At 35.3% G+C, this 23866-nt stretch overlaps 1 protein-coding gene across 18 annotated transcripts in view; it reads left to right on the forward strand.

Moving 5' to 3' along the window:
- The window catches only part of LOC137239486 (protein madd-4-like), a 207645-nt gene extending 184618 nt beyond the window's left edge, over window positions 1-23027 (forward strand). For 17 of the 18 annotated variants that reach the window (XM_067764819.1, XM_067764834.1, XM_067764832.1 and 14 more), the window contains 2 exons: window positions 1305-1636; window positions 19359-23027. In XM_067764819.1, the coding sequence (XP_067620920.1) occupies window positions 1305-1429 (125 nt within the window). In that variant the 3' untranslated portion in view covers window positions 1430-1636; window positions 19359-23027. Of the gene's footprint in view, window positions 1-1304; window positions 1637-12932; window positions 13047-19358 lie in introns of those variants that run through there. The other variant, XM_067764821.1, reaches the window with a different exon arrangement.
- Window positions 23028-23866: the final 839 nt, after the last annotated feature.

Here is a 23866-nt window from a genome sequence, read left to right on the forward strand (position 1 = left end):
GCCTTGTTGGACGGCCATAACCGTTTAAACGGTTAAGCGCCAATTAAGTAAGTAATGTGAGGTAGACAATTGGGTTGGAAAAGTTATAAATTGCGCTGGCATCCCCTTTAAATGGTGGTGCTGCACAACCCCTTTAATGAATTGGGTATTTTAGTCGCCGCTGACGGCGGCAGGCACAACTGCCGAGGGTATATTCTAAGCCCCCTAACCCGCTGGGGGAAAGCAGACTGCAGATTCCCTAATTAGTCGAACTGGCTCTGCTTTATCCAAGATAACTTAATGAATGCCGTACCGAAGCTTTTGCTTTTCTTCCTTCGATATGGCGAGCTTAAACGTACTTACTTAGTTGGGTTTCGAACGGCAGGTTCTTAGCAGTATTTCGCATTCCCTGGTGTAGTAAGTTTTCAAAGGCTCAGAAAATCACACAGCTCTTAACTGCTTCTGAAATCAAAGGCTTAGTGCCGAGTTTAAATACCGATTGCTTTGTCAACGGAGTTTTGGAATACCGTAACTTCCAGAGTCTCCAGTAAGAGGTGTCAAATATCTCCGTAGATGAGTGTTCGAGGGTTCAAAATAAGCATACTCTCGGCAGTCTCACCAGTACCAGAAAGAGCTAGACCGTACCGTATTCAAATCGGCAAAGTACTGCCCGTACTCATAACACTGCCCAAGCTTTCGGGAAGTAATTTTGCGGTTAAAACAACAACAACGTAGCACAAGAACAACCATATAAAGTAGCACACCAATCGAGAGTAGTCAAAAGTTAGTGATATTCTGTCTCTTCATACGGAGTAAATTTCAACACATTTCCGAGGACATCTAGGCGTTGCTGTGTTAAACTATAGTCACACTTAGCAACAACTTCGTCATGTTGCTTACCCCTCTGGAAACCCGGTAATGCTCCTCAGGCGTTTCGGGTTTCGGCTAAGCCCACCCACCAATGAAAATGTGCCTGCAAGGTCAGCAGATAGTAACTATCTTATAACAATTTTCTTTCGTAGCTCTACCAGCTCCCCTCCCCCTCCCCCTTTTTTTTTGGATATAGTGTTCCTAAATCCTATGACCCAGAGAAAACGGCCAACGGCGAGGCCTATCCAATTTTAGTTAAGTTTCACAGATCTCCTATGATCCAGGCAAAACCTGGGTATGTAAGCCCCACAAGAAGTTTATAGATCTCCCCTGAGCGCGATAGTAAACTGAGACGCTGGACTCCGAATTCTAACCCAAGCCATTGAGATATACATAGTAATATACCCTTTATATGCAGTTTTACTATACAAAAATACCCCCTTTTTCCCTTTCAGCTCTCGGTCAATGCAGAGATACATCACGTTACTGTCGCAATGTACACTCAATGGGTTTATGTCGACTGCATCGCTACCAAGAAAAATGTTGTAAATCATGCCAAGTCAATGCATATTACAATTAAAGGCAGATATTTGCAATGTCAACGGATAGAGGTCGAGGCTGAGCCCGAGTGTAATTTTAGTATGTACTAAGGAGTAGTAGCACGGCTACAGTCAATGGAAAGCGCCTAGCAAAATAAAATTTAAGCAACAACAACAAATATAATATTAATTGCAATTAGTATGCAAAGAACAAATATTCATTGGATTACAGCAACAACAAATTTAAGGTAAATGGAAAAAATAGTAATAATATACTTATATTAAGTACCATAAAATAAGTAGTACGACCTCATAATGACTCACGAAGTACTTATAAAAAATGGGGTACATTAGGCTGTCCTGTTTTTCAAAGCTTTTTTTTATATTGGAATGATTTTCTGTCATTCCTAGTTAAATTTGGTTTGTTATAAGCCTGCTTCGGCGTGGTGCCATCTTCAGCACCATTTTTCACTCTATGGCTATGAAAAAATTGCCGCAATTAGTATATTTTTAACTGCTCTTAAAACCAATAATTGATTCGTGTCAACCAAAATTCAGTATTCGGGTACCTTCTTAATTTTTTTCTATGCAAAGAACAATATATTGGGCCACGTCGGATTATATATGGCGAGCAACAGGACATACCCATTACGGCTTCTGATTAATTAAAACGCAACGCATTTACTTTCCTTATAATTTTATGCAGAGCTGTCCGAGCGTGGTGACGAGATCAGCAGCGTCCTGTGACAACTTGTTACTCCAGGCAATGGGAAACAAAGTATGAGTGCATCCGTAGTGTTTCTGATACGGTTAAATATACATTTTTTTAAGCAGAAAACTTTCCTGGAAGGTCTATGCGAAGGGCCTCGTTAGGGACACTGTGGGTGAGATGCTATCCAGTGCTACTACAATCACAAAATTTTTCATCTGCTAAGAGATCCAAGCGGTTATTTAATCCGTTCGTTCAAAACTGGTGTGGTCGATGCCGATCTAATACCTAACCTCGCTTACGATTGGGCCGAATAATCAGATGGCTCCCGGATCATAGGAGTACTCATTTTATCCAAATTTCCTTCATCTGTGTTCTACTCCTTTATAGATTGGCCTCGATTCGGCTTAAAAAGGCGGAGTGGGTACTTTCTTACTTAGTTTATTGGCGCGCAGCCGTTTAAATGGTTTTAACAGTCTAACAACTCACCCCATACGCTAATTCATCATATAGCTGGACAGGTACTATAAATGACTTCTAAAGCAAGAGCTTTGTTTGGCGAGAGAGGACTTTACTTTTCGATTTTCGTATTCTAAAGTAGCACTTATTGGCAAGAGTGATTCTTTGCTGGATTTTTAAGGTTGTTGTTAGTTGTGTTTATGCTAGTTCCCAAATAAAGAAGTCTTTTAGTTTTTCAAAGTTATGGCTGCCACTTGCAAAAGGAAGCGGATAGCAGGTGGTCGGCCAAAACTATTAAGTCCTTCAGCTTTTGCTAGAGCTCTGAAAAAATTATTACGGTCTCAGCTTACCATAATGTCGGGTAGACAGTACAGAGTCGATATCAAACTTAGCCTCTCCTTTAGCTGTAGCTAATGTCATCGTTATCTTATGTGCTAAGGCCCTTCCTGTTTTCCAAGAGAACTAACCCTGTCGGGAAGGCTACCACTTGTACCAACTACCAACAGCGCTGAAATCTTCGCTATATGTATTAAAATAAATTAATCAAAGGCTGCAATAATTTCAGAACCTCCTACGACTGAAGTAGTAAGGAATACATTCTGAAGGTCTGCCTCTTATCGCAGTAATTGTCATTTCGTAGAACATCATAGTGTTAAATCTGTCAGTGGAAAGCACTGAGACGGAACAGAATGACAACTCGTACCATCCCTAAATGGGATACTTCTATGATAGTTCGGAAATAGGTGATGTAGTTGAAAACATTAAGGAGACCTTAACAGATTCAATCAGTCAATAGAATATTGCAAATCTTTCTAGTGTTGACCCATATGTTCCTTTTACCAGACAGCGTGCCAGGTCTAATATGAGTTTGTGCCGATAGTGCTTCTTCGGTTTATATATTAGTTGATCTTTTGAAATTTGTTTTGGCAGAGTAATACTTGGGGCAAGTGGCAAATCGATACTTTTTACTCGATTTCGTTTTTGTAGTTGCTAATTCTCTTCTACTATCATTTGGTTTGATGTTTCTACCCATTTATCCTCGATTGAAGTCTCGCTGCTTGTCCCTTTTTCTTAGAGTTGTATGCATGCCAACAAACTCATCCAGCCATCTGAACCCTGTAACTAATAGCAGAAAACTCTATATGAGAAAAGAAGAACAGTTTTATTTGACGTTTATGATTAAATTCTGAGATGGGAATTTAACAAAAAAGTTGCGATGCAGGTCAGCAATCGATTGCAAGAATATTTTGAAACGACAACCGAAACAGGGTGATCTTCAACTTGTAAAAATATTCGAATATTTAAGAAAGCTTTAAAGCGAAGATGACACGAACAAATGGTGAAATAGCGCACAGTCTAATGTACAGCCATATCTGCTCACAATTGATGTGTGAAAAAAAAGAATAAACTTTTTGAAGCGTATGATTTTGCAAAGCAAACATAATAATAGAGGAATTTATGACAAGTAATTTATTTATTATTAAAATAAATATTTTAGGTGCATTGAGTGCGTAGTAGTAAATAAACATAAAATAACATATGCAAACAAAAACAAACTAAAGATACTTTAAATAGAAAAACATATCGTACATAGAGGGAATAACAAAGCCAAAAACTACAACAGTATCATTAACCATACAATGCAACATAACTACTTATTTCAAAAAAATAATGATAGTATTGACTAAATCAACGCATTGGATAAATGAATGTGTGTATGTCTGTATGTCTGTACGAACTGAATTGTTAATACTGCGTAACGTAGCAACAGAAGGTTATTTAAATGTCGAAAATAAAAATAAATGCAAATTTAATATGGACTATAGCTATATAAACAAGCACACACATACATACATCATAAAAAGTTGAAAGTTCAAGCATGCATATAGAATATAAATAGAGTTATAAATTTAAATGTTTTTGTTTCTGGTATGCTTATTTGCACGCTTAAGACACATACAAACATACGCTGTAGAAATTTCATTACGTCGTGACCAAAACATCTAATGCAAAATCAAAGCTTGCATACCAAAAAAAAAAACAAAAACAAATAAGGAAGGCTAAGTTCAGGTGTAACCGAACATTACATACTCAGCTGCCAAATTACAGCTTGCAAAACTTTTAAATTACCTTCTTTTAAAAGTGGGCGGTGCCACTCCTATTGTCAAAAATTTTACTAATTTTCTATTTTGCGTCATAAGGTCAACCCGTCTGGCAAGTTTTATCGCTTTATCAGTCTTTGGTAATGAATTATCGCACTTTTTCTATTTTTCGAAATTTTCGATATCGAAAAAGTGGGCGTGGTTTTAGTCCGATTTCGTTCATTTTAAATAGCGATCTGAAATGAGTACCCAGGAACTTACATACCAAATTACATTAAGATACCTCAAAATTTACTCAAGTCATCGTGTTAACGGACAGACGGACGGACGGACATGGCTAAATGAATTTCTTTTTTCGCCCAGATCATTTTGATATATAGAAGTCTATATCCATCTCAATTAGTTTATGCTGTTACGGAGTACCGTTATGCGAACAAAATTAATATACTCTGTGAGCTATGCTCAGTTGAGTATAAAAATTTCTACATTTTTAGCTAGGCTGAACTAGTTCGATTACAGACTGTTTCATCAACCAATATGTTATGCCCTTTATATATTACTAAATTTTAAATTAGTAGTTCAAAGCAGTATATATTTTTAATTTCCGTTTTCGGATTCGTGATTCTGGTTCCAAAGCGCGTCTTTGGACACCTCTCCCAATATTTTTGGACGAGTTTTAGCAGTTGTGAGCTAAAGTAAAGAGTTACCCTAAAAATTTTCTTCAGGTTTGGAAAGGACGACAAAATATACTCTCTGCGTATAGTAAAATTTAAACAGGTTGATGTGGAGACATTGTTTTAAATAACAGTTTTTAGAATTTTTTCCTGTCTCTCTGTCTTTCTGTATGTATGTTTGTACCAATATCACTCAAAAAGTACTGCACATAACTGCTTCAGAAGAGGTCTTATATGCAGGTTAATATTCCTAGGGTCTTAAAACCTAATATATGGACCCGGGTATCTTTCACATAGTATAATTGTACAATGTGGATACCAAATTTTAGCTGGTGATAAGGGCTTTAAGAAAAGCTTGAGATAGCTCAAGCCTTTTCCGATATATAGGCCAAGATGTATGTATATCAGGGGTGCAACTGACAGTTTTTTTTACGATATACTACATAGATATCTAACCAGAGATATTCACGGGTGTATAAACAATTGACAAAAGAGGTTACATAAATGTGGACCAGGTCTATCCTTAGAATGTGTTTTTATAATACAGACACCGAACGCACAACTAGAGCAGCGACTTTTTCATATGGTTGCGCTTAGTGCAATACCCTCATTCACGAGTTGTATGACACGCCGTTGAGTGATTAAATCACCAACAGGGGCTACTGTCACCGCCGATTTCGTTCACATTTCTTCAAATAAAATATTAAATAAAAACAAGTAAAGGTGTCTAAGTTCGGGTGTAACCAAACATTATATACTCAGCGTGAGCTTCAATTGTACATTTCATTTCAGATAAATTACTTTTCTACATAACACGTGGCACCGCCCGTTTAAAAGAAAAATGTTTCCCCATTTCCTCTTACAGTAAAATTTAATAAGTGAACTATGATTGATTCAAAACTATTTTTGTTAAGTTATTGCTTATTATTGTAGTCTACGACCCTTTTAAACTTGTTTTATATCTAAGTTGCCGTGGTTTTTAACCGATCCCGTTCATTTTTGCTAGAAATATTTTCTAATATAGGGAAAATTTGTGTACCCAATTTTATTACGATCCGTTAATTTTTCTTCGAGTTATGGCTCCCGAAGCATAGAAAATTGCTTAGTCATAAAAGGGGCGGTGCCACGCCCATTTTTTTTAATTTGGAGTTTTTCCTGTTTATTGTTATAAATCCAATTGGGAAATGAAATACCATTGATATATAGCTCTTTTTTACAAAGATATAGCTTATTTTATTCGTCCACAACCCTTTTAAAAATCTTTTATATAAAAGTGGGCGTAGTCGTTAACCGATTTCGTTAATTTTTCTTCAGAGCATTCCTTATAGTAAATGTAACCTTTGCCGAATTTTGTTGCGATAGGTTTAACGATTTTTGATTTATGATTAATAATATTTGTAAAACTGATTTTATCACAAGTGGGCGGTGCCACGCCCATTTTAAACACTTCAAATTTTTATCAAACGTCTCAATATCAGCCCACACGTCAAATTTCAACATTCTAGATTTATTATTTACTAAATAATCAGGTTTTTTGTGTTTTCCAAAATGTTATATATATAAAAAGTGGGTGTGGTTATCATCCGATTTCGCTCATTCTCAATACCAATCTATTCTGGGTCCCGATAAGCTTGTGTACCAAATTTGGTTAAGATATCTCAATATTTACTCAAGTTATCATGTTAACGGACAGACGGACGGACATGGCTCAATCAAATTTTTTTTCGACACGGCAAAGCACGATGAGTATAATAAATGTAAGGCGCGATAACCTCCTAAGAGATTTCAGGCTGAGCTTCTCTTCCAATTTGCGTCGTGCTCTTTTTTAATTTTACCTAGAAATTGGTGGGACGGCACCTACTTGTTTTATGCCGACTCCGAACGGCATCTGTAAGTCTAATTTTCACTGAGAAGCTTTTCATGGCAGAAACACACTCGGAGTGCTTGCAAACACCGAGGGGCCACCCCGCTTATAAAAAATTTCCTCTAATCGAAACAAAAAAATGTTGATGCTGCTTTGCCCGGGGCGTGAACCCAGGATCTTCGGTGTGCTAGACGGTGCACGCTACCATCCAGTGGTGTAGTGAGGTTTTCTGGAGCCCGCGGAAAAATATTAATAATAATAATTAATAATAAAATATAAATAAAACCAAACACACAAGTTTCATTTGAATATCTGATGTTATGTTTGCAAGCCGTTTAAGCCATTTTCTGTATTTAACTGCCCAAGATGTATCCTCTTCCTCATTATTTATCTTATCTTCCCACCCACAGGACAACTTTTTATTAAGATTTTTTTAGTTTCTACACCTAACCTCCTCGAGCCTTACTTCCATGTTTCATATATTCTTTTCGAAAACTGGTTTCGAAAGGATTTCTGTTTAGGTTGCAATTCGGAAACATATATGTCCTTTTGCTTAATTGTACCCAACGTGAAGGACTCAGTTCAATTGGCGTGGAATCAGCTCCTGGATCACGTTCGAAAATACTCAGATCTGACTGATGGAATCAGTTTCCTTAAAATTATTTTCGAAAGGTGAGATGAATTTGTTAAAATAACCTCAAAGCTTTCCTCCCATCGCGTTCGTCTTTTTGTTCGCAAGCTTGGAAAAAAACGGACTAGTGCATTGCAATCTTCATGCTTTGTGTTCCTTTTCATACTTCTACCCTCTTCTATATAAATGGAATTTTACGATGACTCAACGGATTGATAAGCGCAATAAAAGGCTTTATGGCCTTACAGCTTCCGCAACCCAATTGTCAAGCCTACCTACCTGACGGGAATCTTGTTACAAATATGAAAGCATCATACAAATATTTAGCAGGCAAAGCTCTGGCGACCCCAAACTCATCATAAAACTAGAGTTGGGTGGCGGGATTGCTTAGAAAGTTCAATGTGGTCATATTTAACCGTTCGGGAATGGTACCTGGTGCTTGGTACCGGAACGTACTGAATCTATGTTTGGAAAAGGGCCATAAACATCACTAACACTCCGTAACACCTTCAGGGAGTGTCTTTATCGATATAACAATAACATGCGCTTGTACGCTGCGAAATATTAGAAGTGTATATGTACCCCATTGTTCTCGGCGTGTTCTCGCAAATGATGGTGTTTTATTAAAAAATAAAAGTCATCTTTCTGAAATATAAAATTTTTTAAAGATTTTCTGAAAATGTTAAGATTTTTTTCCTTTTTGACATTGTAGTCCTGTTCTTAATGAGAGAAATGTTAAAATCAATCACACTGTTAAATACACTTTGCTTTCATCACACTAAAGCCATTTTCGCTATCAATTATACATTTTCTTTTCTTTTAGCTTTGGTGGTGTCATACACTGCCTACCACACCGAAGATTCTGGGTTCAAGCCCCAGGCAAATAAACAACAAAAATTTTGAAACAAGTTTGTTCGATTGATCAGATTGAGTGTAAAATTTTTAAGTTCAACCAAATTAATTTTAATATGCAGCGAAATTTGTAAATAACTTAATGCATAAATAAGTAGTTACGAGGTATAACATTCAAATACTACCCAGCCAGCATTTTTTGAAATATTTGATCATAAAATATTCAAATATCATACCCAAGATGATTAAAAACATTCAAATTTAAAAGTATTTTCTATTCGAAAATTAATGTATCGTCGGGAGAAAAATGTACCATAAATGTGATTATTCTTGAATAACCTTTTTTGATTCATGTTTCGAAACGCTTTTTATTCATATTTGTTATCATTGAAAAATTGAACTTTAATTGTTTTATAGTAACATTTTACTGCTTTTCACAGTCATTTTCTGATCATATTCCTGAACATATTTCAATCGTTTTGGTTGAGTTTTTCGAATCATTTTTGAATACGATTATCATGATTTATTCTTCATATCTCATACAAAATAAGATACTACATGATTATCATATTTCATCAGGGGAAGGAAGCATGCATAAGTGCGCTATTTGAACTTGAACCAAAGGTAATTCGCAAACAAACTTGACCGATATACACCTGCGACTACAACATCCAACGCCAGTTATGATCGTCAATATCTTAAAAAACGACGGGATGTGTAAGCGGTCTTCAGATATGTCAAGAGAGTTTCACTTACATGGGGTTCAAATAGCTCTCAACCTTTGTATTGTCCAACCGTTATGTATTTTCTGGGAAGACGAAGATGGAGAAATTATTGGGGACATCTTCGGTTACGAGCAGCATTTACAATATATTTTGTATAAATAAAGACAATTTTATATATGATTTTCAATGACAAGTAAAATTTTAACAAGTATAAAATTTATTGTTCAGTCAACAAAGATAATCGGAAAAGATTCGGAAAGCTGATTGAAAAATGATTATCAATTTTTGATCACCTAAAGTAAACACATTTGATTCAAATATGGTTCCAAAATGTGATTGAAAAACAATATTCAGTTTTTGATAATCAAAAGTATTCATATTTGATTATTCTTTTTGTTGATTTTTATGAAATATTAAAATATAATCATCAAAGGACTTCAAAAATGATTCCAAAAAGTGATCGAAAAATGCTTTTTAGTTTTTCATCATCAAAGTTATTCATATTGGAGTATTTCTTTTGTTCAATTATATGATAACTCATTATTTAGTCAGAAAGAGTAATCAAATTGTGCTGATATGTAGGGAAATTCAAAATTTAATCACCTAAACGCTGAGTGGGTATAAATACAAAAATCTTTTTACAACAATGCATGATAATATTATTGAAAAACGCATTTACATACAAAATCCCACATAAAAATTACTGCAGACAAAAAGTCACAATGAAAAAAACTAAGAACTGTAACTAAATAAAAAGGCATTAAAATTTATTATAATACAGTTGCTAAGTGTGTATGTAGTTGTCAGAATGTGTTTTGAAATGCGGCGTTTAGTCGAGTTAGCTTTGTTGATTTATACACCTTGCAAATCATTTTCATCACAAAATTTATGAAGTCTTGAATATCTGGATTATTTATATTTGTAAATATAGTCGGATAATGGGGATCGTTACATTCCTTATTATGTGATGTGACCGCACATAGTTTGCCACCCACAACGCCCGGTGCCCCAGAATCTTTGTTGCATGTATCAGTTCCACGACCTGCAGCACAAATAATTGTTTGTGTTAAAGTTTTCCTTATCCCACGATAAGTTCTCGCACACTGGTCGAATGATGTTACACTTAACTTAGTACTTTTGAGTGTAGGCGAAGGATTTCCATTTTTTGTTGTAAAACCCCATCCACTCACTCGCATTTTGTGGCAGCTATTTATACACAATTGGGTCGCGTGAATAAAAAACAAACAATAACTTTTCCCTCAGATTTTAGGAATTAGACACAATAAAAATACATCTCAATTCCAGTTAGAGTTATACAACACTCGGCCCATTTTAGCTTAAGTTTTCGGGTGAAAGTGTGTTCCAAATTTTTTTTTTATTTCCTTGATACCTAAATTTTAAACATCCAATTACTAGAACAACAAAAAGTTTATAAAACTTCTAAAGATAACCTTTTCTTAAAATTTTTATGAAATGTACAAAGCGTGTACTTAATTCCAAACTGCTAATTAGGGCTTTGAACTGCATCCGGATTTTTCAACTATCCGGATGAACCGGATATTCGAATAACCGGATAGGTAAGCAAAGAATCCGGCTATCCGGATACGTAAACAGAAAATCCGGATATCCATATGTCCGGATACTGGAATATAAAAGTTGAATATCTGCATATCAGAATTGAACGAAGCAAACGTCGAAAAGTTATTCACAAAATATATTTGTAGATTATTAAATTAACGTCAAAATTAAAAAGCTATAATTTTACAAACAAGTGAAAATAAGAACAGTGCCATATGTTTATATTGTGAAAAAACGCTGTTAATTGATTTAAATGCCCCACAACTTATTGTTATTAATGTTAAATAAACATGTATGGTACATCAATTTGTTGCTTTCACTGGATATCGAAAAATACGGTTATTAACCGGATCTTCGCAAACGAATATTAACCGGATATCCATGCCGCCCGGATTTTATCCGTGTCAACGGATATCCGTACGGATATCCGGATATTCGAATATGCGGATAGTCCCAGCCCTACTGCTAAAATGTTCTTTCGTACACTGTCACAAAATCAGATTTGGGAGCAGTGCAATACATTTTGAGCAACAACACTTCTCGAACTTAAGTGGGCTGACATAATCAAGATCGTGTTCTAAGTGTTAATGAGGCCTTAGTTTGTAATGAATTTAAATGCCTGTTCATCTTACAAATATTGTTGTTGTTGTAACAGTGCTTCGCCCCGCTCAATAGGCGCGACTGATCACAAATTTTCATCAACAACCTCTAACGGGAGTCCAAAGAAACTTGCAATTTCAACAGGGGTGGACCATAACGAGAGGGGTATTAGAGGCGTTGGTTCCACATTGCAATTAAAGAAATGGTGGGTGTCAGGTGGGGACATTGCAAGCAGGACATGCATCTTGTATGTCGGGGTTGATTATAAGTATGTAAGTGTTCAACCTTTTACAGTAACAGAACTTTGAGCTAAAGTGACACGCGTCTCCCTAGGGAGAAGGCTGTTCTCTTCTGCGAGTTCAGGGTATTTATCTTTAAAAACGGGGTTCATCGGACGATTACTGACATATAGATCCAAGCAGTGGCGTAGTGACGGGAGGCATCTTGTCCCGGGCGCTACTCACTGGGGGCGCCAAATGGTCCGCAAAGCAGAACTTCCTGAATAATTTTTATTTTTATTATAACTGATTTCTGGCAAATATCACTTGGCAGTAGAAAAGAAATTGAACTTGAAACTCCGTTAGAATTACTTACTGTTATTATTTCGTATGGAAAAGATGTTTTTCCAATCTTACGAATGGCTACGAACGTTCATTCAGCAAACTAAAACTGATTTTGATGGCGCAAGGTCGCCTAAGTGACATAACATTTTTAAGTTTGGAAAAAGAAAAATTTGAAATGATAAATTTTGATGTTATCATTGATATATTTGCTTCCTCAAAGGCAAGGGAAATTTGCACATACATAGATATAAGGGTTACTAATGTATTATAATTCATAAATAAATAATAATCAAAAATGTTTTTTCAATAATAGTAAAAAATCATGATTTTTTTTTTTTATTATTATTTTGTAAATCAATTGGAAAGTAATCAATAAAAATAGAAAATAATGGCAAGTAATCATTAAATGACTTTTAAATAAAATAATCACCTGCCAAAAAAATTGTTTGCCCGGGCGCAAGAAAACCTCACTATGCGGCTGGGCCCGACGCTTTTGTGGATATCACTGAGAACCTGTTTGTGCGTTTCGCCTACACGTGTTCTCATGCGCCGTATTTCCTCACAATGCTTGCCGTGATGATTTCTTAAGTCCGTGTAAGATGTGGCCTCTTCAGGCAGATGTCTGTTGGAACCCAGGTTTCTGGGTATTCAACATAAACTGTTTGTGTAGCATTTCATTTCTCTCCATAATGGGGAGTATCCTCGCCACACTGTGTATGTTAAATACACTTTGATTTCATCACACTAAAGTCATTTTCGCTGTCAATTATATTCTCTTTTCTTTTAGCTTTGGCGGTGACATGCTACGCCTGCCACACCGAAGGTCCTGCGTAAATAAACAACAAAAATTTAGAAATAAGTTTGTTCTATTAGTAAAAAACATTTTCTCAGCGGGTTCGACCATCGGCAGTGAGGTAAGCACTTCGATTGTATTTCTGCCATGAAAAGCTTCTCAGTGAAAACTCAGTTGCATTTAGATGCCATTCGAAGTCGTCGAAAAACATGTAGTGTAGTGTAAAATTAAAAGGAGCACGACGCAAATTGGAAGACAAGCACGGCCTAAAATCTCCTCGGAGGTTATCGCGCCTTGCATTTTTTTTGCGCAATATTTTTTTCTTTTTCTTTTAAATCATTTATTTTCAGTCTTAAGCCATTAGTGTAAAGTTTTCAAGCTCAACGAAATTAGTTTTAATGTGCAACCAAATTTGTAAATAACTTAATGCATAAAAAAGTAGTTATGAAGTATAACATTCAATTACTATAAATACAAAAATTACTTTACAACAATGCATGATAATGATATTGAAAAACGCATTTACATACAAAATCCCACATAAAAATTCTGCAGACAAAAAGTAACAATAACAAAAAAATTATAATTAAATAAAAAGGCGTTAAAATTTATTATAATACAGTAGAAATGCAGTGTGTATGTAGTTGTCAGAATGTGTGTTTGTATGTATGCTAATGAGGATAAAAAAAAATGAATGCAAATTTTGCAACAATCAAGTAATAAGTGTATGCATTTTAATGTATTCTTGTATATGTGTGTGGGTCTGTGCTCTCAAGACTTAAGTAATATAAAGTCAATGCATTTTGATAATGAATATAAGAGACACAATCATGAAGACATGAAAACCGGAAAAATTTACATGAAATTTATTTACAAGTAAAATCGTGCGTACGTGTTTATGTATGTAGGATTATTTAATTGAATATATGTAGTAACCCTGCAAAAAATCATCTAATAATCGCTAAAGAGAGTGAGCTGCGATTGATCACTTTTGTCTCCAAACCAAATTTGACAAAGATTGACGGAGTAAAATCCTTCCAGTATACATCAATACTACGCACTGTGGGCAACGCAAACAAAAAAAAACAATATCTTGTCTTTGCCTCCTAAATGGCCATAAAGTCAATTCACCTTATGACCATTTGCATTGGTCACAAGGCTAATTGATCTTATGGCTATTTCAAGTGGTCATAACGTCAATTGACCTTTTGACCGTTGACCTTTTGTCCCGCACCCGACTTCGTCACGACTTCAAAAAGGACCCATCTCATAATATAAAGTCCAATCGCAGAATTTTTTTCAAAAATGACCTATCTCAGAATTAAAACTCTATCTATAGAATGTCTTCGTAAAAGCCCTCTCTAACGTCATAATGTATTGCATTTGTACTCAGATATGGCCTTTTTGGTACAAATTTTGAGATAAGTTGTTTACGAACGAAACTCATAAGGAGGGCGTTCTTAAAGCAAAAACTTAAGAAATGGGTTTTCCAAAGCTTTCTGATATAGGGGTTTTTCGGGACGGGGTAATATTTCACTAATTTCTCCAAACACCCCATCCAATTACCCCAAAATCCTAGAATGAAAATTTAAAATAAATCAGTAACGCAGTTAAAACACATGTACAGACATTCATTTTTATTTTGCACCATTTATACAAATTTTGTCGGTTGCAAATTTGAGCGGTTTTTTTGTTTTATAGAGGTACACTGAAAAGAAAAAATGCTTTTCCAGCTATCCCTATTTCTCGATTACTGACGCCAATCGGGAGCACCAAAGGAGGTCCAGTATTCCTTCACCTGCCTCTCCCAACTCGGTAGAGGTCTCCCCTCTCCTCTGCTTCCAAACTGCGCTGTCCACTGAAATACATACTTTCTTGGACAGACAGTCTTCATCCATTCACATAAGAAGACCTAGCCATCGAAACCAGCTCATAATTTCAATATGCCTCCTTAAAGATAATCGCCGTCGGCATCACGGACAGGTCCATAAATCTTTTGGAGAACTTATCTCTCGAAGACTCCAAGAGCCATTTCATCTTCTCTCCACACCGTCAATGATTCCGGACCATACATCAGGACAAGTATGATGAGGGACTTGTAGATGGTATTTTTTGTTCATCGAGAGAGTTTTTGAGTAGTGTTGTTTTCGCCTTTGTTAATGCTGGTTCCCAGATAGGCGACGTCCTTCACAGTTTCGAATTTATATCCCTCAAAAGTGACGTGGCTGCCAAGGCACGAATGCGCTGATTTTTTCTTTGATGTCAGCAAGTACTTCGCCTTGTCCAGGTTTACCTCAACACTCGCTTTTTTGCCTTTTTATCTAATCCAGAGAAGGCTGAATTCACGTCGGGTTTGCTAAGGCCAATGATCTCAATATCAGCATGCGCCAATAATTGTATGTGCTTGTAATAGATTGTGCGATCACAGTTTAGTTCTGCAGCATTAGGTTGAAGAAATCGCACGACAGGGACACGGATTGTCTGAAGCCTCCTTTGGTTTCGAAAGGCAGATCCTTATCAACCTTGCAGGAAACTGAGACTGATACATATCTCCATGCAAGCAACTTATTTTTACACTGTCGAACATTGATTTGAAGTTGACAAAAAATTATGAGTGTCGAATTTCTTATCATGAATCTTTCAGGATTTGGCGTATCGTTAGGACCTGGTCGATAGTAGATTTATCAGGTCTGAAACCGTACTGATAAGGTCCAATCAGTTCGTTGATTATGGGCTTCAGTCTTTCACACAGTACGCTAGATAGAACCTTATACGCGATATTAAGCATGCTGTTTCCGCAGCAATGGTCGTGGTTTTCGGACTTGCCTTTATTGTGGATTGGGCAGAGCACACTTAAATTCCAATCTGAAGGCATCCGCCGACTATATTTTGCACAGGATTTAATGAATGCTCTTTACCAATTCGTCACCTCCGTCTTTGAAGAGCTCGTGGGTAGTCCGTCATTGCTTGGTGCCTTAAAATTGTTTAAGTCGTGATATTTCTATGCTCACTTCGTCATACTCGGGTGCCAGAGCGTGTTTTCCGCCATCGGCGTTCAGAATATAGAGTTCGTCTTCTCCCTCCACAAATTAAGCACACTCTGTACGTCGCCATTATCATTCCTGTAGTAAATTGCCGCTGTCCTAAAACCTTTTATCATTCGTCATTCATTTTGTTAGAATTTCCGGGAAATATTCGTATCAACCAGTTTTGCAGCTCCTCGCACTCACGCCGTTCTGCCTCATGTTTTTTCCTTCTAAATAGGCGTCTCTCTTCACCTACGACCTACGCCTCGCGACGCTCCAATAAACCACGCGTTGTAACGCCCATACGCAACATGGCCCTAAAGACAGCGTCCTTTCATCCTGTCATCTTACCAGTTGTTTTTTTCTGGCTCGCTGGGAAGACATGGTATCAGAAGCAGCAGTATATGTAATGAGAGAAAAATATGCTCCCACTGCTCGGTCACATCGTCAGGCCGAACATTGCTCTCAGTGAGCAGATGTGAGAGCCGAGTGGAGTAATCATCAGCTATCTATTTCGTGAACAGCTTTTCGATGGCGAACTTTCCTCACGTAACTGTGCGCACTTTCAATGCTGCTCCAACAAACCAACGAAATTATAAGATATAACTGTAAATTATTACGCTAGTTCGAAACTATCGGAATAGTACCAATAAAAAAACTAGTTCTAAAGTGGAAATATGTATCTAGTTCGGAGCTATAGAAAAAGTAATACAACGAGAACAATTTCCACCGCTTAGGATATCGCCATATTGAATCCGCCAGTTACATATATATGTATATAACCATGTAAAAGAGATAGAGCGCTAACGTCTGCTGACTCCAAAAGCACCAGAAGTGCACCAGTTTTGAACTAGAAATTTTCCCTACAGTGCAATTAGGTACACATGTATACTATATGTTTTTAATCCAAATTGTGTGGAATATTTTTAGGCACGTTCAACAGAACTTGAGTAGTGACTTTGGATTTTCCAGCAATGTATTATTAGCAATGATTCCGCGTGTTCAAAACTCAGCTCCCAAAAAGCTAGCTCATGAAGAACTGAAATTCAAAAACATATTCTCGTAATCAGCGCCAGTTGCAAAAATTTTATAATTATACTCAGTTGAGCAGAGCTCACAGAGTATATTAACTTTGATTGGATAACGGTTGGTTGTACAGCTATAAAGGAATCGAGATAGATATAGACTTCCATATATCAAAATCATCAGTATCGAAAAAAAATTCGATTGAGCCATGTCCGTCCGTCTGTCCGTTAACACGATAACTTGAGTAAATTTTGAGGTATCTTGATGAAATTTGGTATGTATGTTCCTGGGCACTCATCTCAGATCGCTATTTAAAATGAACGATATCAGACAATAACCACGCCCACTTTTTCGATATCGACAATTTCGAAAAATCGAAAAAGTGCGATAATTCATTACCAAATACGGATTAAGCGATGAAACTTGGTAGGTGAGTTGAACTTATGACGCAGAATAGAAAACTAGTAAAATTTTGGACATTGGGCGTGGCACCGCCCACTTTTGAAAGAAGGTAATTTAGAAGTTTTGCAAGCTGTAATTTGGCAGTCGTTGAAGATATCATGATGGAATTTGGCAGGAACGTTACTCTTATTACTGTATGTCTGCTTAATAAAAATTAGCAAAATCAGAGAACGACCACGCCCACTTTTTAAAAAAAAATTTTTTTTAATCCAAATTTTAAAAGAAAAGTTAATATCTTTACAGTATATAAGTAAATTATGTCAACATTCAACTCCAGTAATTATATGGTGCAACAAAATACAAAACTAAAAGAAAATTTCAAAATGGGCGTGGCTCCGCCCTTTTTCATTTAATTTGTGTAGGATACTTTTAATGCCATAAGTCGAACAAAAATTTATCAATCCTTGTGAAATTTGGTAGAGGCTTAGATTCTAGGACGATAACTGTTTTCTGTGAAAAAGGGCGAAATCGGTTGAAGCCACGCCCAGTTTTTATACACAGTCGACCGTCTGTCCTTCCGCTCGGCCGTTAACACGATAACTTGAGCAAAAATCGATATATCTTTACTAAACTCAGTTCACGTACTTATCTGAACTCACCTTATGTTGGTGTAAAAAATGGCCGAAATCCGACTATGACCACGCCCACTTTTTCGATATCGAAAATTAAGAAAAATGAAAAAAATGCCATAATTATATACCAAATACGAAAAAAGGGATGAAACATGGTAATTGTATTGGTCTATTGACGCAAAATATACCTTTAGAAAAAAAACTGACACCTACCATATTATATTAAGTAGAAGAAAATGAAAAAGTTTTGCAGGGCGAAATCAAAAGCCTTTGGAATCTTGGAAGGAATACTGTTCGTGGTATTACATATATAAATAAATTAGCGGTACCCGACAGATGATGTTCTGGATCACCCTGGTCCACATTTTGGTCGATATCTCGAAAACGCCTTCACATATACAACTAAGGGCCACTCCCTTTTAAAACCCTCATTAATACCTTTAATTTGATACCCATATCGTACAAACACATTCTAGAGTCACCGCTGGTCCACCTTTATGGCGATATCTCGAAAGGGCGTCCACATATAGAACTAAGGCCCACTCCCTTTTAAAATACTCATTAACACCTTTCATTTGATATCCATGTCGTACAAACATATTCTAGAGTCACCCCTGGTCCACCTTTATGGCGATATTTCGAAAAGGAGTCCACCTATAGAACTAAGGCCCACGGCCTTTTAAAATACTCATTAACACCTTTTGTTTGATACCCATATCGTACAAACAAATTCTAGAGTGAGTCACCCCTGGTCCACCTTTATTGCGATATCTCGAAAAGGCGTCCACATATAGAACTAAGGCCCACGCCCTCTTAAAATACTCATTAATACCTTTCATTTGATACACATGTCATACAAACACATTCCAGGGTTACCATAGGTTCTTTTTACAACATTGTGATTTTCCCTTACTTTGTCTCCACAGCTCTCAACTGAGTATGTTATGTTCGGTTACACCCGAACTTAGCCTTCCTTACTTGTTTTTTTCTAATATCAAGATCTTATATTTGTTTAATATGCGTGACCTTTCGAAGTCGGTTTAATAGCGTTATTAGTTCTTCAAGTCTTCCTTTTATTTTTGTGTTTTATTTTGAATCAACTTCTTTAATTTATTATATGTAGCTTTTCTGTATATAAAACTTTTTTAACCTTGAAATTTTCAGTTTTATTTTCGAAACATATACATATTTACATTCTAATGCCAGTACATACATATGTAGATATATTAATTTAGAATTCAAGTTCAAAACTCATTTACTTCTAAGCACTCAATTTAATTAAAATTTTATTTCTATTTTAAAATAATTTTTAAACTTCTTTATTTTCAACACAGGTTTTTAACAACAAGAAAGACATACATATGTGCAGCACAGAAGTACGAAAGGCCACACAAGGACATGTATAATAGGCAGGCAAAAACAGTAACACACAAAAAATATGCGGAAGCCTTTGTATGACACAGAAGTTGTATAAGCAAAAGATGTAAAGCGAAAAAAGCAGAAAGAAAATAGTTTTTAGAAATACATTAGTGCAGTTTGTAAATGTACATTTATATTAAGACCGTTAGGTAAATGACAAAATATTTTTTTTTATTTCTATATAAAAGTTACACTTGATACAGCTTTTTGTGAGACTACAAACTATTTAGTTATATGTAATGTAAAAAAAATATTAAATACACAAAAACAATTTACACATTTGTATGCTAAAACAAAAAAGATCTATTGAATGCATGTAAACATAATTAAAGCGCAGGAAGTGTGGAAGAAGGAAGGAAATGTAGAAACTAAAAGCTAATGATGCAAACTTCATTTGTTTCAACAAAAAAGTGTTAAAAACCATAAAGACTAAATGTTATAATTAAAAATAATTAATAAAATGTAAGCTTAACGTAATTAGGATTAACATGAATTTGCTATTAAGATTTGTTATATGGAAAACTAGTAAAAAAAATATTGAAAGAACATTTAAAGCAAGTAAAACTATATGTGACCCGGTCTATGAAAATGTGGCTTAAGACTCAAAAAAGAAATTGCGAGAAACAGCTGTTAAAGATAAACAATGCATTTCTGTAGGACGTTTGTGCTCTTCTTTTTTTTTTTTTAGTCATAAGCCACCTTTTCATAGACCGGGTCACATATGTTAAGTACGTAGCTATGTAATTACAAAAATATACACGGTCAAAAGTTTTAGTTTATTTTTTAAACCTTGCAAAAATGTACTACTCTTTTTAAGCTTTTCTATACCACTTAAAAAAAAACTAAATAGATTTAGACAACCTCAAGGATATATTGGTTCTAATTTTACTACAAACACTTGAGAAATATAATTTGATGTACAGTTTAAAATTCAAACCAACTAGTAAAAAGTCTAAGTTCGGGTGAAACCGAACATTACATACCCAGCTGAAACATATGTTTATGCCAAATTTCGTTCGGATTGCGAGATTTTTGTTTCACTTATGACATTAAAAGTATTTTGGAAAGTATAACAAAACAAGAGTCGAGTCACGCACATTTTCCAAATTTGTTTAAGTTTTGTTCTTAGCTCAACCATACCACTACTGAGGTAGAATATCTGTCAAATGTAGTTAAATACCATAGAGTTATTGCAAACTTTGTTAAGGCTAGACCTTTAGGAAAAATGGGCGTAGTCTTTAACCTATTTTGATTATCTTTACACAGTCTATATAATTAGGCGAGGATAATGTATCTGCCAAATTTCAATGTAATATCTTTAATGGCTTTTGATTTACGACTTGTTAAACTTCCAAATTTTCTTCATCTAAATTTTTTGGATTTATATTTTGCGTCATAAAACCAGCGACCGTCGTGGTGTGATGGTAGCATCCACACCGAACATCCTGGGTTCACGCCCCGAGAAAGAGATTTTTTCAGTTAGAAGAAGAAAATTTGTCTAAACGGTGTCACCCCTCGGTAGTGTTTTACAAGCACTCCGAGTGTATTTCTGTCATCAAAAGCTCTCAGTGAATACTCATCTGCCTTGCAGATGCCGTTTGGAGCCGGCATAAAAGAAGTAGGTCCTGTTCCGCCAATTTGCAGAAAAGATTAAAAGGAGCACGATGCAAATTGGAAGAGAAGTTCGGCCTAAAATCTCTTCGGAGGTTATCGCACCTTACATTTATTTATTTACCATAAAACCAATCCACCTACCAAATTGCATTAGCTTAGAGGTATTCGTTTTTAATTATCTTATTTCTTTCATTTTTCTAAATTTTCGATATCGAAAAAGTGGGCCTATTGTCCTATTTCGCCCATCTTCAATACCAATCTATTCGAGATAAGCATCTATAGTAGACTGGGTCGATTTATTAACCGATATCGCGCTATCGATTTTTCGATAGGATTTGGGTTTAGGAAAAAAAGTTTCACTACGCATACCCAAAAAAAAAATTCGAGCCTGCGAAATTTCATTTTTTACTTTTTTCGACTTTGATTTTTAAGGTTTTTTTCATGACCTACTAAAAAAATTTCATTTCATTGTAAAATTTTCATGTATACTCTGTCCGACCCAAAAATGTCCGCGTTGACGATAACAGTTTTTTGAAAAAAAAAAAAATATTTTTGGGTCGACAGGGTATATATATGAAGAATTTTTTAGTAGGTCATGAAAAAAACCTTAAAAATAAAAGTCGAAAAAAAGTTAAAAAAAATGAAATTTCGCGGACTCGAAAATTATTTTTTTGGGTATGCGTGATGGAACTTTTTTTCCTGAGCCAAATCCTATCGAAAAGTCGATGGCGCGATATCGGTTAACTTTCGTCCATAAAAATCGACCCACCCTAATGTATAGTGAGTTTGGTGAAAAATTTCTATATATGCTCAAGTTATCGTGCTAACGAACGGACGGACGAACATGGTTTAATCAAATCTGTTTTCGATACTAATGGTTTAGTTATATGGAAGTCTATATATATGTATCTCGATTCCTTTATACCTGTACAACCAACCGTTATCCAATCAAACTTGTAATACCCTGTGTACAAGTACAGCTGGGTATAAAAAGCTTTACCCGTTCCGCTTTTTTAAACTTGCTCGGTCTATATTTTAAACTATGAGAGGATTTGGATAAAAATTTTAGTTCGTAGGTTTGAAACATGTACATTTTCAAGACTAAACATTGAACCAAAATGTTCCGATTCAAAATCACTCATATGAGCTCGTTTCGTTTTAAACTATGCAAGGGCTGAATTTAAAACCAAAAAAAGTTTGGTCATATATGTGTAAGTCAAAAATTTTATGATCTAAAATTAAATTTTTAACCGTGTACTATATTGTATAAAAAGTAATTCATACATCACAAAAAAAAAAAGTTAATTCAGTTTGTTAATGAATTAATGAAATACCAAGCACACTATATACATAAATATAAATAAATATTAAAAATAAAATCACAATTCGCACATTGTAATTATTTTCAATTGTTAACTTAAACCCTTAATAGGTGTAGCTCAACAAGCTTTAGCAAAAAAAAGCGCTTGCAGTGAGAAGAGCAAATAAAAGTTGAAAAAAAAATAGTAATAATAAGAATTAAGAGATTTAGAATTTAATCTAAAATTAGCTGGAAAAAGATGAAAATAAAATAAAAATAAAAATTGCAATGAAAATCACTTATCGTTATTAAATAACTAGATATCCCATATAAGTTTATCCTTACACGATGATCGGTAATTATGCACAAATTTAAGAGATGCCGATTATTTTTCATAAGCGAAGTATCACCTCTAGCGTGTCACCTCAAATGGAATCACGATATATAAGAGAAACTTGAAAATTTGACAGCCAATAATCATGTTCCTAGGTAATACGCATACATAGAACGCATATATATAGTAGATAAATTCATGTATAAACGTGATCTTAGTCTCTGAAACTTCCAGTAAGTATTCTGGATCACAGTTGTTGATCTGAGCAATTTAAAAGCCGTAACGACTTAAGCGGGTTATCGACTACCAGTTTGTGTATTTGTGTATATCTCTCGAACCAAGCCAAATGAAAAAGTTTTTGTCTTTGCTAAATATAGGTACCCACTTGTAGATTAATTGCAATTTGACATAATCTTCTAACATTAACCCTTCAGTGCAAAATGGCAATTTATCGGTACACAAATGACCCAGCGCCTAAATTGTCCAATATATCTTGAACCAAGGACGATTTTTTAAAACTTTTTTTTGTATTATATAGCCACACACTTGTAGATTAATCCACAATGCGATATAAAGTTCCATCATTAACCCTTAAAGACAAAAATTATAGTTTTTTGGTACACAAATGACCCAGCACACAAATTGCCCAACATCTCTTGAATCAAGCAAGATTTTCTTAACTCTTTTTGTTCCATCTATCCACTTACTCTTAGATAAATACAAATTCACCGTTCTATTCTTAACGGTTCAATTTCTTCGTGCGATTTATCGGTTGATTGATCAGTGCTTACTATTAACTAACTTTTGTGTATAACTTTCGAACCAAGCAAAATTTCATTGTTGCGTCTTGTGCCTACCTACTTATATATTGAGGCACAACGTGATTCAAGGTTCTATCATTTACTATTAAGGCGCTAATTGCATTAATCTGTTTTTCGATTACTACTGTCCCTAAAATCTATTTAAGCCTTCTTAAAAAATATTTGCGCAATTTCTGGAATCAGGACTTTTGTTGGTTTAAATTCAGCGCTTGCAAAGTTTAAAACGAAACGAGCCCACAAGTTTTGAATTGAAACATTTTGGTTTAGCTATACTTGTGCACAGGGTATTATAACTTTCATTGGATAACGAGGTATAAAGGAATCGAAATAGATATAGACTTTCATATATCAAAA

This window comes from Eurosta solidaginis, chromosome 2, assembly GCF_040869045.1.
Source record: "Eurosta solidaginis isolate ZX-2024a chromosome 2, ASM4086904v1, whole genome shotgun sequence".
In the NCBI taxonomy this organism is placed as follows: Eukaryota; Metazoa; Arthropoda; class Insecta; order Diptera; family Tephritidae; genus Eurosta; species Eurosta solidaginis.